The 14,503-nt window shown below is 40.2% G+C and overlaps 1 protein-coding gene across 1 annotated transcript in view; it reads right to left on the bottom strand.

The window, feature by feature from the left end:
• Nucleotides 1-14,503, bottom strand: part of LOC145263610 (uncharacterized) — a 60,945-nt gene that overhangs the window by 19,776 nt on the left and 26,666 nt on the right. Inside the window, exon 5 of the mRNA XM_080120449.1 lies at nucleotides 8,236-8,316. Within this exon, the coding sequence (XP_079976575.1) occupies nucleotides 8,236-8,316 (81 nt within the window). The remainder of the gene's footprint in view (nucleotides 1-8,235; nucleotides 8,317-14,503) is intronic.

The raw sequence follows: 14,503 nt of genomic DNA, 5'->3' as shown, positions 1-14,503 counted from the left end.
ACTGAACCATATCTCCAGATTTTAATAAATCGGATTTTTGGTCCCCCGAAAAAAGGAGGGTGGACCTGTAAATTCAATCCATTTGTCCGTTCGTCTGTCCGCACTTTTCTCAATAACTACGCCTTGAAATTTTTGTTGCCCGGGTGTTTGTAGGTGTGTGTGAAAAAAAAGACAGGTGTTCGTGAAAAAAAAAACCCGAAGCTTTTACGAAGCGCAGTTGGAAAATAGTAAAGTGTGAAAAACAAAAAAAAACAGGTGCTCGTTTTTGATTGACGTGACGGCGATTTTGTGCGGGGACAGTTTTTAATGAGGTCAATTGTTTGTTTTGAAAAACCCGCTCCCCTCGTCTGATATGACGATGTCGACATTAACCAAACTGGCTCTGGGCCTGTGTTTATTTATTTGCTTCCCCACTGAGCAAATTAGGCAGGAGGCCGTTTTTTAATGTGGAGATAGGGGGAGGGGGGAGGGAAATGGGGATCCAGTTCCCGAGAGGAGGGAAGTGGGAGCTGGATTAGAAACTGTTGGTATGAAGGGTTGCCCCTTCAGTGACCAAAATCTTTGCTAGTCATAGCTTTGCAGTATCTGCCAGAACAGATACTACACTTTGATCTTGTCGCCCGGGCCCCGGAGGGCGTGGGCCTGTTGTATTTATTTGCTCCCCACCGAGCAAATTAGGCACAAGGCTAATTTTTAATGTGAGGAGTGAAGGGAGGGGGAAGGGAAAAAGGAGACCAGCTCCCGAGAGGAGGGAAATGGGAGCTGGTTAAAGGTCAAGCATGTGGGGTTGCCCCCACATCTGGTCTTTGCTAGTCATAGCTAGTCATAGCTTGCAGTATCTGTCGGAACAGATACTACACTTTGATCATGTCACCCGGGCCCCGGAGGGCGCGCGGGCAAGCGGCCTGTTTATTTATTTGCTTCCCCACTGAGCAAATTAGGCACAAGGCCGTTTTTTAATGTGGAGATAGAGGGAGGGGGGAGGGAAAGGGGGATCCTGCTCCCGAGAGGTGGGAAATGGGAGCTGGATAGTAACTGTGGTCGTAGGGTGATCCCTACCTTGACCAAGTTCAGATATGTGGGGTTACCCCCACATATGGTCTTTGCTAGTCATAGCTGGTCTTTGCTTGCAGCATCTGCCGGAACAGATGGTATTTATTTGCTCCCCCACCGAGCAAATTAGGCACGAGGCCAATTTTTAATGTGAGGAGTGAAGGGAGGGGGAAGGGAAAAGGGGACCAGCTCCCGAGAGGTGGGAAATGGGAGCTGGTTAAAGGTCAGGCATGTGGGGTTGCCCCCACATCTGGTCTTTGCTAGTCATAGCTAGTCATAGCTTGCAGTATCTGCCGGAACAGATACTACACTTTGATCATGTCACCCGGGCCCCGGAGGGCGCGCGGGCAAGCGGCCTGTTTATTTATTTGCTTCCCCACTGAGCAAATTAGGCACAAGGCCGTTTTTTAATGTGGAGAGAGAGGGAGGGGGGAGGGAAAGGGGGATCCTGCTCCCGAGAGGTGGGAAATGGGAGCTGGATAGTAACTGTGTTCGTAGGGTGATCCCTACCTTGACCAAGTTCAGATATGTGGGGTTACCCCCACATATGGTCTTTGCTAGTCATAGCTGGTCTTTGCTTGCAGCATCTGCCGGAACAGATGGTATTTATTTGCTCCCCCACCGAGCAAATTAGGCACGAGGCCAATTTTTAATGTGAGGAGTGAAGGGAGGGGGAAGGGAAAAGGGGACCAGCTCCCGAGAGGTGGGAAATGGGAGCTGGTTAAAGGTCAGGCATGTGGGGTTGCCCCCACATCTGGTCTTTGCTAGTCATAGCTAGTCATAGCTTGCAGTATCTGCCGGAACAGATACTACACTTTGATCATGTCACCCGGGCCCCGGAGGGCGCGCGGGCAAGCGGCCTGTTTATTTATTTGCTTCCCCACTGAGCAAATTAGGCACAAGGCCGTTTTTTAATGTGGAGATAGAGGAAGGGGGGAGGGAAAGGGGGATCCTGCTCCCGAGAGGTGGGAAATGGGAGCTGGATAGTAACTGTGGTCGTAGGGTGATCCCTACCTTGACCAAGTTCAGATATGTGGGGTTACCCCCACATATGGTCTTTGCTAGTCATAGCTGGTCTTTGCTTGCAGCATCTGCCGGAACAGATGGTATTTATTTGCTCCCCCACCGAGCAAATTAGGCACAAGGCCAATTTTTAATGTGAGGAGTGAAGGGAGGGGGAAGGGAAAAAGGGGACCAGCTCCCGAGAGGTGGGAAATGGGAGCTGGTTAAAGGTCAGGCATGTGGGGTTGCCCCCACATCTGGTCTTTGCTAGTCATAGCTAGTCATAGCTTGCAGTATCTGCCGGAACAGATGGTATTTATTTGCTCCCCCACTGAGCAAATTAGGCACAAGGCCGTTTTTAATGTGAGGTAAAAACCAGCTCCCCTAAAAGGGGTCACTCTGGTTACCAAAAATAATAATTGTCCCAGTATAGAGGGTTTCCCCTCCATTGACTGGTACAAATTATCTTAAGTGCAGTATCTGCCGGAACAGATACTACACTTTGATCTGGTCCCCCGTGCCGCCGAAGCGGGTGGGGTGGCCTGTCGGCCTGTTTATTTATTTGCTTCCCCACTGAGCAAATTAGGCACAAGGCCGTTTTTTAATGTGGAGATAGAGGGAGGGGGGAGGGAAAGGGGGATCCTGCTCCCGAGAGGTGGGAAATGGGAGCTGGATAGTAACTGTGGTCGTAGGGTGATCCCTACCTTGACCAAGTTCAGATATGTGGGGTTACCCCCACATATGGTCTTTGCTAGTCATAGCTGGTCTTTGCTTGCAGCATCTGCCGGAACAGATGGTATTTATTTGCTCCCCCACCGAGCAAATTAGGCACAAGGCCGATTTTTAATGTGAGGAGTGAAGGGAGGGGGAAGGGAAAAGGGGACCAGCTCCCGAGAGGTGGGAAATGGGAGCTGGTTAAAGGTCAGACATGTGGGGTTGCCCCCACATCTGGTCTTTGCTAGTCATAGCCTGCAGCATCTGCTGGAACAGATACTACACTTTGATCTTGTCCCCCGTGCCGCCGAAGCGGCTGGGGTGGCCTGACGGCCTGTTGTATTTATTTGCTCCCCCACCGAGCAAATTAGGCACAAGGCCAATTTTTAATGTGAGGAGTCAAGGGAGGGGGAAGGGGAAAAGGGGACCAGCTCCCGAGAGGAGGGAAATGGGAGCTGGTTAAGGGTCAAGCATGTGGGGTTGCCCCCACATCTGGTCTTTGCTAGTCATAGCTGTTGAGACACTTGTAGTCTGTCTAAACTGTACGAACGAACTGACTAAACCAAGATGGCCGACTCCTATTTATATCACCACAAGCAAGGGAGGTAATCATGTAACTGAAGCAAGGGAGGTAACCAATGTCTACATTAACATTGCTGCTGTCCTCAAGTGAATAATTTATTTCTGATTTAACAAGTCCCTTAGAAGCTCAGACGAAGCTCCTGCCTTGGTCAAACAATCAGAGACCTGATCACAACCCTTGATCCATTCTATCTGTATCTCTCCTCTACTCTTCATTTCCTTCAGCCTTGCTACATCTATTCTCAATCGTCGATCGCATACCAGATTGTTGGAATTCAATGTCTCCACAAGTGATGCATTATCTGTCTTGCAGAGAACGTCTGGCAATTTAGATAACTGAAATACCTCTTGTATCATAACTGCAGTCAAAACACCAGCATCAGCTCCCTCATTCAGAGCAAGAGTCTCTGAGGCCAATGGGCTTTTTGTCACTCTGTCCAATTTCTTTGACGCCCAACACATGGGGGCCATTTTGTCAGTACTTCCTCCAATAAAGACAACAAAACCACCCTGTGAAGATCCATCTTCCAGACTGGCATAAGAGGCATCAGTATAACACAAAATGTGTAAATCTGAGGGCTTTCCCAATTTTGGAAATGTTATAGAACCCTTCTTGGATTTCAATTTTGATAAGGCTTTATTCGCCTCAAATAAGGCTTTTACTTTGGGATGCTTTCCAGTGTTGCTCATTTTACACACATCAAAAGCTATATCAGGGCGTGTTTGAGTTGAAACCCACATCATCTGACCTGCAAGTCTCTTCAACTCATGCTTTTCTTCTTCATTCAGTTCATCATTTTTCCTCAGTATCCTCCCTTTGCTTATTTCTATTGGAGATATGGAAGATACATATAGATCTTGTTCTACAGTGATCCCATTTTCCTGTTGATTAACATTCAGTCCAACATATTTGAATGTTCCACTTTCATGAGATCCCACCTTAAATTTTTCTTTCAATGTTGCAATCACATCCCTTTCAAACTCTGTGTTTCCACAGAAAACAAAATCATCCACGTGCATAGCAAGAATTCCAGTCAAATTTCCTTTAATATCATGCCACAAAAACAATGCATTATCATAAGCACTTGCTACTCCTTTTAATTCAATCAAAGCCTGAGTAACTCTCTTGTACCATGCCCGTGGAGCATCATTCAATCCATAGATGCATCTTTTTAATTTCCACACTTGAGATTTAGGACAAATCAGATGGTGGCCTCAGGTACACATCTCTCTCCAAAATACCACCTTGCAAAAAGGCTGAGGTAAAATCTATGGTCTGCAGCATCCAATTCTTTATTGATGCGGTTAGCATGACCATTCGCATAGCTTCACGGCTACATGTTGGGGAGTCCGTTTTCAGATTACTATTTTCTTCATAGCCTCGTGCTACAAGGCGAGCTTTCATTGTTTTCTGATTATCCTTGAATTTTTCAGTAATCACCCATCTTGTGGATATTGTTTTTTGACCTGTGTATGGCACACATTCAAATACTTCATAGGTGTTCATGTTTTTTATTTCTTTATGCTTGGCATCCATTACAGCTTTCGACTGCTCTTGTTCAGCGGTGAGCAGGACTACATTTTCCTGTTCAGTATATTGGGGCACTTCTCTCCAATGATCAATATGATTCCAGTTGATACAAACTTGATCCTCGTTTTCATCCTCAGGTTCTATATTGATCCAATGACTATATTTGCCAGTTGATTTAGGCTGTACTGACATAACCTTTCCTTTCTTCCACTCCCCACTTCCATTTATTTTATAAGTTATGGTCTTATTTCGGCCAGGTTTTTCAGTCTTATCTCTTAAACTGGTAGAACTATCAACAACTTCTTCTCTGTCTATATCTTCACTTTCTACCACTTGATTCTGCAACTCCTCCTCCTCAACTGAAAGGTATTCATTCTTCCCTTCTGTAGTGTTTCCCAGCATTTCAGTTTTTTTTGTTCTTTTTTCGTTGTTTTTATTCACTTTCATCAATTGGCACGGATGCATCCTATAAAATGCTCCGCCATGTCTGATTAAGACAAACTGGCCTTCTCTGCCTAACACTTTTGCTGGACCACGCCATCCTTTAAAACCCTGCCTCCGATAATAGATTTGGTCTCCGGTAGCATAATCTTCATCAGCATAAGTTCTGACATTAGACCTGAGAGCTCTCCTAATTCTCTCACTGGACTCAGCTTCCAAAAAGTTTCTCCTTGCACTATGGAGAGCATTTAAATTTTTTCTCACCATGTCACTTGTAGTAGAGGACTCCATAGCAGGTAACTGGTCTGTCAGAATTGAGGGTGTATTTACATTGAAACCGAATACAAGTTCATTTGGACTGTGTCCAGAGTAATTGAGGAGGGCATTTTTTGCACAAATAGCCCATGCCAAGGCAATTTCAGGTTCACACTTCTCATCGTCAATTGTTTTTTTCATTGCCTCAGCAACTATCAAATTATGACGTTCTACAGTACCGTTGCTGAATTGACTTTCTGCGGCAGTAGTACAGGTCTCTATGTTGAGTTTTTCATTCATCTGTCTATAGTGTTCGTTGTTGAATTCACCCCCATTATCACTCAGAAAACGAACAGGAGATCCGAAATAGGTAATCCACATCATAAAGATGTTTTTGATGATCTCCTCCTTCTTCTTTGTTTTGATCAATGTTGCCGCTGAATACCTGGTAGCGGCATCAATGAGATGTAGTATCCACACCTCATTGTGGATGAACTCTTTCAAATCCATGCAAACTGTGTGATTAAATCTATTGCCAAGAGGCAATCCCACAACCGGTCGCAGTGGAGCTTTTTTAAATCTAAGGCAAATTTGACAGTTTTCACAAACCTCCTCAATCGCCTTTATAAATTCCTTGTCATTGAATTTGCCACTTTTTTTAACCAAGGAAACAAGTTTTTCCTTCGAGGCATGAGCAAACTGTCGATGAAGTTTTTCTGCTTTTTTTTTTTTCTGTGAAAGAACACTGACCAAAATTCTGAACATGTAATACAATGTTCTTAGTACCACTATGATCCAACAACTTATTTGTTAAGGGGAGACAATAGTGCCCTGAAGTTGTGGTCTTTAGTTCAATACATTTATCAAAAATCCAGCACATATCTTTCCGGAAATCTAGCACTATTCCTGCTGTCTTCATTGATTTGTGACTTAATAGAAGAGGCAAGTCGTTTTTCACAATATCTGCTTCGATATAAACTCTTATACCTCCGAGTGTAACCGGAAATTTAGCAACTTTAATTGCTGTGACAGCCACTCCATCACCAAAACAAAAACTCCGGTCTGAGTTCGTATACTTCACTAGTTGCAGGTCACTTTCATTTAAAGTATCTAAATAAACATCAAGCCACACTTCGCCAGCCAGTGTGCGAGTACAAGCAGAATCCAAGACTGCCATTCCAAATGTTTCCTTTACAAGATTTGAGATTTTTTCATTTGTACTGTTCAAATAAATATTTTCTTGAATGAACAACGTAATGTGTATTTGTTCTGTCGCTTCCGTAAACCTGGGCGTATTTCTAGGACACTCTCTAATTAGATGGTTCGGAGACTGACATTTGTAACACAACAACACGTTTCCACTTCGGTCACATGGATTAGATTGTCCTCGACGAAAACGCCTTTTGTTGTTACCCGGTTTAGAATAATTATAGTTGACGATTTCGGGCTCTGATTTCACTGCCGGTACATTTTCATCACGATAAATGTCACCAAATACTTTCTTTATCGATTCCTTCATGTTTTGATATGTCAAAACAGAACACGTTGTCCGCGCTAATTTTTCGTTCTCTTCCGATATGTTAACCGCGTTCAAAACAAAAAAAGCTTGCACTCCTTCCGGTAGAATAATGTTGAATTTTTTTAATCTTTGGTACAAAAACTCATAACGAACAAGAAAGTCATTTATACTGGTACCTGACGATCTTTTATAAGTGTAAAATTCCTTAAAAGTCATGTAAGCGCGCGTGTGTTCATCCTTTAAATATATGTCATCCAGTTTCTTTATTAAGATCTTCAAGCCATCTCGTCCGCCGATGTCACTTGTTGGCAATTCACGGACACATTCTCTAATATTCGGTGGTAGCGTCAAAAACACTGCTGGCCCTTTTTTTTCCTCAGAAAGATCCGTGAACAACGACCACATTTCAACGTCTTGTTTCCAGTTCTCGTAAACATCCTCCCCCTCCAACAATGGAGGTTGTTTGTTCGAAGTTGCCATATCCGATATCCGATCTGTCTAGTGCTACAGACAAGCTGTACAAAAAAAAAAAAATTTTTTTTTTTTTTTTTTTTTTTTCGTTTTGTCGCACACAGAGGGATATCTCTGCTACCATTTGTTGAGACACTTGTAGTCTGTCTAAACTGTACGAACGAACTGACTAAACCAAGATGGCCGACTCCTATTTATATCACCACAAGCAAGGGAGGTAACCATGTAACTGAAGCAAGGGAGGTAACCAATGTCTACATTAACAATAGCTAGTCCTAGCTAGTCATAGCTTGCAGTATCTGTCGGAACAGATACTACACTTTGATCATGTCACCCGGGCCCCGGAGGGCGCGCGGGCAAGCGGCCTGACGGCCTGTGATTAGAGTCGAGTTTCGCTTTTTTTATACCGAAAACCGAATGTAATGCTTGCCGATGCAGGAAATGTGGAATAATTAACGTTTGAAAGTCAATAAAATTAAATAGACAGGCGAGCTCCGTGGTTAAGTGCGAGATATTACAATTTATAGATGATATAAAAAGTTTTAAGAAGTTGCGAAGCGAGCAAGCGGTTCTCTGAAAGAAGCCTTTTGTGGACATCAGGGAAAAGCGTACATAGATACACACATACATTTTCGCTTTTATATATATAGATGATAAATCAAATTACCTTCACAGAATTATAAATGTCTCCGTTTGGTTTTTTGGGCTCAATTTTTAGAGTTTTGTTTGATACTCCAAAAGGATATTCCTGAAAAAGATGAAACTCTTTAATATTTTCTCAAATATCCTGATTATTTTTTCAAAAAAGGAAAGACTTCTAGAATAATAGAGAAGAGGGGATTTAGAGCAGAGAGAGAGTGAGAGAGAGAGAGTGGGAGACAGTAACGGCGAGAGAGAGACAGAAAGAGAAGGAAAGAGAGACAGAGAGAGAGGGAGAGGAAGAGAGACAGAGAGGAAGTAAGAGAGAGAGAGAGAGAGAGAGAGAGAGAGAGAGAGAGACAGTAACGGTGAGAGAGAGACAAGGAAAGAGAGACAGAGAGGAAGTAAGAGAGAGAGAGAGAGAGAGAGAGAGAGAGAGAGCAAGAATAAAAAAAGAGAGAGAATGTGAGTAAATGAGGGAGAGAAAAAGAGTTAAGAACGGTTCTTTGAAAAAAGAGAAAGAAAATAATTAAAAAAGAAAGAAAAGTGAAAAATTTCATCTGCAAAAAAAATTAATATTAAACAACAACAAAAAAGATAAACAAAAAATTGAATGTAAAGAAGGCGGACCTTGTTTGCCTTCTTGCATCTAGTCTTTGACAATCGGGTGATTCCATCTTTTAAAAAACTAGATGACAGGTGAATTTATGTGTGTGTGTGTGTGTGTGTGTGTGTGTGTGTATGTATATATATATATATATATATTAAACATTAAAGGAAGATAGATATAAATACTAGTAAAGCTGGAACCCAGAATTAAATGGAATCGAGCAATTGTATCGACAACGGACAATGCCAGATCCAAAGTGGGTTTCGATGTACTGCATCTCATCAGTGACGTTTTCCGACATAGGCGCGAACCCAGGTCGCCGCACGCATGAAGAGTGCAACACCGACGACCTAACCAAGTGGGCTACGGCGCAATCCATTGGCTATGCCTCGATTTTTAATATTCTTTTTATCTAATTCTACATTCCACGATGTGGCTACACGTCCCTCACAACTAAGATAGGTACTGCTGCATATGCAGGTTAGGTCTAGCATTGTCCGTTGTCGATGCAATTGCTCGATTCCATTTAATTCTGGGTTCCAATTTTACTAATATAAGAAGAAGTGTATGTGAACGATTATATATATATATCTGTCCCGTCGACGAAATGTTGCATCCCTCTGCCTTTTCTACAAGTATTTTAGTGGTGAATGCTCTGACGAACTGCAATCACTTGTGCCCCCACGACGTGTGCACCCTCGACAAACCCGACAGGCTGCTAAATCCCACCCACACACTGTAGAGATCCCTAGATGTAAAAGATCTTTTTACTCCAATAGTTTCTTCCCCAGAACCGCTAGACTCTGGAATTCCATCCCAGGTCCCTGCTTCCCCAACAGTACTGACGTGCAGAAGTTCAAGTGTAACGTGAACCGACACCTTGCTGCCCAAATCCCTACATAGTACCCCAGTAGTTGTTGCCCCTGATAGTAGCCCCCTACACCAAAGTGGCAATTTGCCTTGTTTGGGGTGAAAATGTAATAAAAAAAAAAATATATATATATATTTACTCGGGTTTTTTATTCAAAAGTAATGGACTAATGAATTCAACGAGGTTGTTAGATAGTGCTCAATAAAAAGAGCTGATAATACTTGTTTATTGTTATATAAACATGGTCACATCCTGCTGCTACAAATAGCCACTTGTTTCAATCAAACAACAGATATCATCAGGCAGCGACTTGACTATTCAAAAGTTCAATGAATAAAGTTTAGTTTATTCATTGAACTTTTGAATAGTCAAGTCGCTGCCTGATGATATCTGTTGTTTGATTGAAACAAGTGGCTATTTGTAGCAGCAGGATGTGGCCATGTTTATATAACAATAAACAAGTAATATATATATATATATATATATATATATATATATATATATATATGTATATATATATATATATATATATATATATATATATATATATATAATTTAAAGGAGATTAGAACAATAGTCTAAAGAGCTGAGTGTATTTTAATGTAATAGTGAAATTACTAGTTTAATTAAAATACAGGAAAGAAAAAGTGCTCGTTGTAATTTAGATATATAATAAGCTCGATAGGTAAATATCCTAGAGCTAATTCAATATTTAGTAATGTGATTGATAATTTAAAATTCAAAAATCAAATTATAATTAAATTAAAAATCCGTTATGTTATAGAAACCTTCACGTTGTTTAATAGTGCTTGAAATTGCGATAAGCGCAGATTCAAGAAGTCTCCGGCGTGGTTTATTGGAAATAAATTTAACTACTTTTGCTTGTTTAAAGTCAAAGGTGTGGTTATGTTGCAATGAATGAGAGAATAATGCACTTAGAGAATTGCTATTTTTTATATCTCTTTTGTGTTCATTGAGCCTTTTTTCCAATTTACGCTGAGTTTCACCAACGTATCTATGATGGCAATTATGGCAAGGAATAGTGTATATACCTCCATCGGAAACTGGTTTGTTATAGAGATGTTTCGTGGTTTTTAATATATGTCTTATAGTTAGTGATGTGGTTTGTACGATAGGAATTTTTAGTTTGTTTAGTGTGTTATAGATTATTGTATTATTGGTGTGTGTAGGTAAAGGAAGATGTCTGTTTATGAGAGAAAGGTCTGGTGTGTATGATTTTTTATTATTATTTATTCTGGAAAATATTTGTGTGGCTTTTCTCTTAGCATTCAATACGAAATATGTCGGATATTGCAAGGTTTTCAAAATGTTTGTAAGATATTTATATATATATATATATATATATATATATATATATATATATATATATACATGCCATGTCTGTGTCAGGTCATGTCATATGCTGCTGGTACCATGTAACCCAGTACTACCTGCCTCATGGTCGGATCACCGGCGACTAAACTGGTTCCCCCACCAAACTTGTTTGGTGAGGAGGGCGGCTAGTCTCCCTGAAGGATTAAAAACAAGACCTTCCAAAGGGCGAATGAACTCTTTTTCTGGGTCAACGGCCAACTAGCACCGTGTATATTTGTGTGTGTGTATATGTTTATTGGGGTGGAGAGGGCTCCCGTAAGTCGTGGGGAAGGCAACCTTTCTAGGAGAAGCAAATCTCTGATTTAAAAAAAAAACATAAAGCGGGAGACCAGTACCCGCAGTAAGCTGGTCTGCAGTTTATTTTGTTGCTGGCTATCTTGCTCTTGCTTGTTGCTGGATCTCAACATTTTGAACCGAGAGAGAGACTTAGCTGTTGTACAAAGCTAAGACTCTGTAACATCATCTTTGTATAGATACTCCCTCAGGCATTTGGGCTCATGGATTTTAAATGTCTGAGGGAGTGGCACTCGTCTGACAAGACGTTGCAATCATCATATGTATATATATACCTATATATATATGTATATACAGTAGCGTCCAAAAGTTAAGGGCTAGTAGTTTCAAGACAAGTTTAAGTACTTTTTAAGAAAAACCGTTCATTTAAAATAATTAATATGCATATATACTTATAGATATACTCATCACTCATGTCTCGCCTAAATTTCATAAGCATCCGTTGGATATTTTTAAAGTTATGACCAATAACACAAAAGTTTGTCCAAATTCTCGTGGTCCAAAAGTTAAGGGCTAGGCGGTATAATCTTTAATTATTATAACAGTAAGGTACTGTATAGGTGTCAGACAGGTACTATGAATAATCCTACTTCAAATTTTTACTAAAGAACATTAAAATTATTGTAATTGAGTAAAAGAAATGAGTGTTTGTATCGCACTAGTACAACATGGCAGCAAAACAACGTCGTCCCGTTTCTGTCGAAGAAAAACAGCTAATTATTCATCTTCATAGTAATGGCAAGAAAACTTCTGAGATTGTTGACACCGTAGGAAGGTCTCCTAGTGTAGTAAAGCGTATTGTGGCACATTTCAATCAGTCAGGATCAGTGGCAGCTGCCCCAAAATCTGGTAGACCTCGAATCACAACTGCTCAACAGGATCGTCTTATTGTCAAAATGTCACTTAAAGACAGATTTAACACTGCTGCTAAAATATCTCGAGAACTAAAGCAAAGGTCTATTGTTCAAGCATCTCGGCAAACTGTTACACGCCGGTTGCACGCTTCTGGATTGCAATCTCGAGTGCCAGCAAGGAAGCCTCTTATCTCCAAAAAGAATCAGAAACTCCGCCTCGCTTTTGCCCAAGAACATGTTGTGTGGACAACCAAAAACTGGTCCCGTGTGCACTTTAGTGATGAATCGAAGTTTAACGTTATCGGATCTGATGGCAACACGTATGTCCGGCGAAGAACTGGTGAGAGATTGGAGGTTAAGTGCGTGAAAAAAACTGTGAAATTTGGAGGAGGAAGTGTAATGGTTTGGGGCGTTATGTCAGCTGCAGGCTGTGGACTACTGATTCATCTGCAAGGTGGAATAAATGCAGAAGTTTATAAGCAGATTCTACGGCAGCATGCAGTTCCTAGTCTTCGGTCGTCGCTCTATCAACCTGCAATTTTCATGCAGGATAACGCTCCTTGTCACACTGTTAAGAAAGTAAAAACATTTTTAGACGAGGAAGAAGTTGAAACGATGCGTTGGCCCCCTCAGAGTCCAGATCTTAATCCTATTGAGAATATCTGGAAAATAGTTGGTGAACGTGCTCAACTTCAGTGCCCAAAAAATCAAGAAGAACTCTGGCAGTGCTTACATGCTGAATGGAGTGTGATAACGCCAGCGTTTTGCAAGAAGTTGGTGGATTCCTGTGCCAAGAGGTGTCAATAAGTCATAAATAGCAAGGGTTTGTTTACCAAATACTAGTTAGTTGGTAATTTGAGCCATTCACAGCAAGGACAAAAGCCGCAATCGTGTTAGCCCTTAACTTTTGGACAGACAAATTTTGAACAATTTTATTTAAAATGGTAGTTATTCAAAAAATACTTAGTGTAGGCTAATGAAATTATGACCCATTGAAGATATACATGTTATCTATATAATTGTGAAGTAATTTTTTGTTGTTCGTGTGTATTTGTTTGTTTGGTTAAACTTGCTTAACTTTTACTAGCCCTTAACTTTTGGACGCTACTGTATATATATATCTATAGATATATATGCATATATATATATATCTATATATATATATATCTATATATATATCTATATATATGTATATATACAGTTGTGCGCAAAAGTATTCGACCCCTACCAAAATTGTCTTATTTCTTTGAATGGATACTTCAATAATCTTTAAAACCTTCTTTAACGACTAAGTTCAAATAAAAACAAAAAATAATAAAAAGTAATTAGTGCTTGATAATAAAAATAAATTTATTTACAAAAATAAAAATATGGATGTTGCAAAAGTATTCGACCCCTTTTCATTAATACTTGGTTGAAGCTCTTTTGACCTTGATTACTGCAAGTAAACGTTTCCTATAACATCTAACGAGACTTCTACATCTGTCCACTGGAATTTTAAGCCACTCTTCTTGACAGTACTGTTTTAATTCAATCAAATTAGATGGCTTTCTTTTATGTACTGCAATTTTTAAATCATGCCATAAGTGCTCAATCGGATTTAGGTTTGGAGACTGGGAAGGCCATTCTAGAACTTTCACCTTATTATTCTTTAACCATGCCTTAGTGCTCTTTGAAGTGTGTTTAGGATCGTTGTCCTGTTGAAAGGTATACCTCCTTCCATGCCCCAACTGGTTCGCAAACGGAACAAGATTTTCTTTCAGTATGGACTGATATTTTACTGAATCCATTCTTCCATCGATTATGGTTAATCTTCCAGTTCCATTTATACTGAAACAGCCCCACACCATGATTGATCCACCTCCATGCTTAACGGTTGGAACGGTATTCTTCACATTATAAGCAGTATTTTCTTTTCGCCAAACATAGCGTTGCTGGTTGAGTCCAAGTAGTTCCACTTTCGTTTCGTCTGACCAAATTATATTATTACAGTAATTATTAGGCATTTCTAGGAACTTTTTTTCAAAATTTAATCGAGCCTTTTGATGAGCTTTGGAAAGTATTTTTGCGCACAACTGTATATATATCTATATATATATCTATATATATATATATGTATATATATATATATCTATATATATATATATGTATATATATATATATATATGTATACATATATATATGTATATATATATCTATATATATGTATATATATATCTATATATATGTATATATATATATCTATATATATGTATATATATATCTATATATA

Source organism: Euprymna scolopes, chromosome 39, assembly GCF_053919585.1.
Source record: "Euprymna scolopes isolate OS-2025 chromosome 39, ASM5391958v1, whole genome shotgun sequence".
Lineage (NCBI taxonomy): Eukaryota > Metazoa > Mollusca > Cephalopoda > Sepiida > Sepiolidae > Euprymna > Euprymna scolopes.
This window is presented reverse-complemented; position numbering and strand designations above follow the sequence as displayed.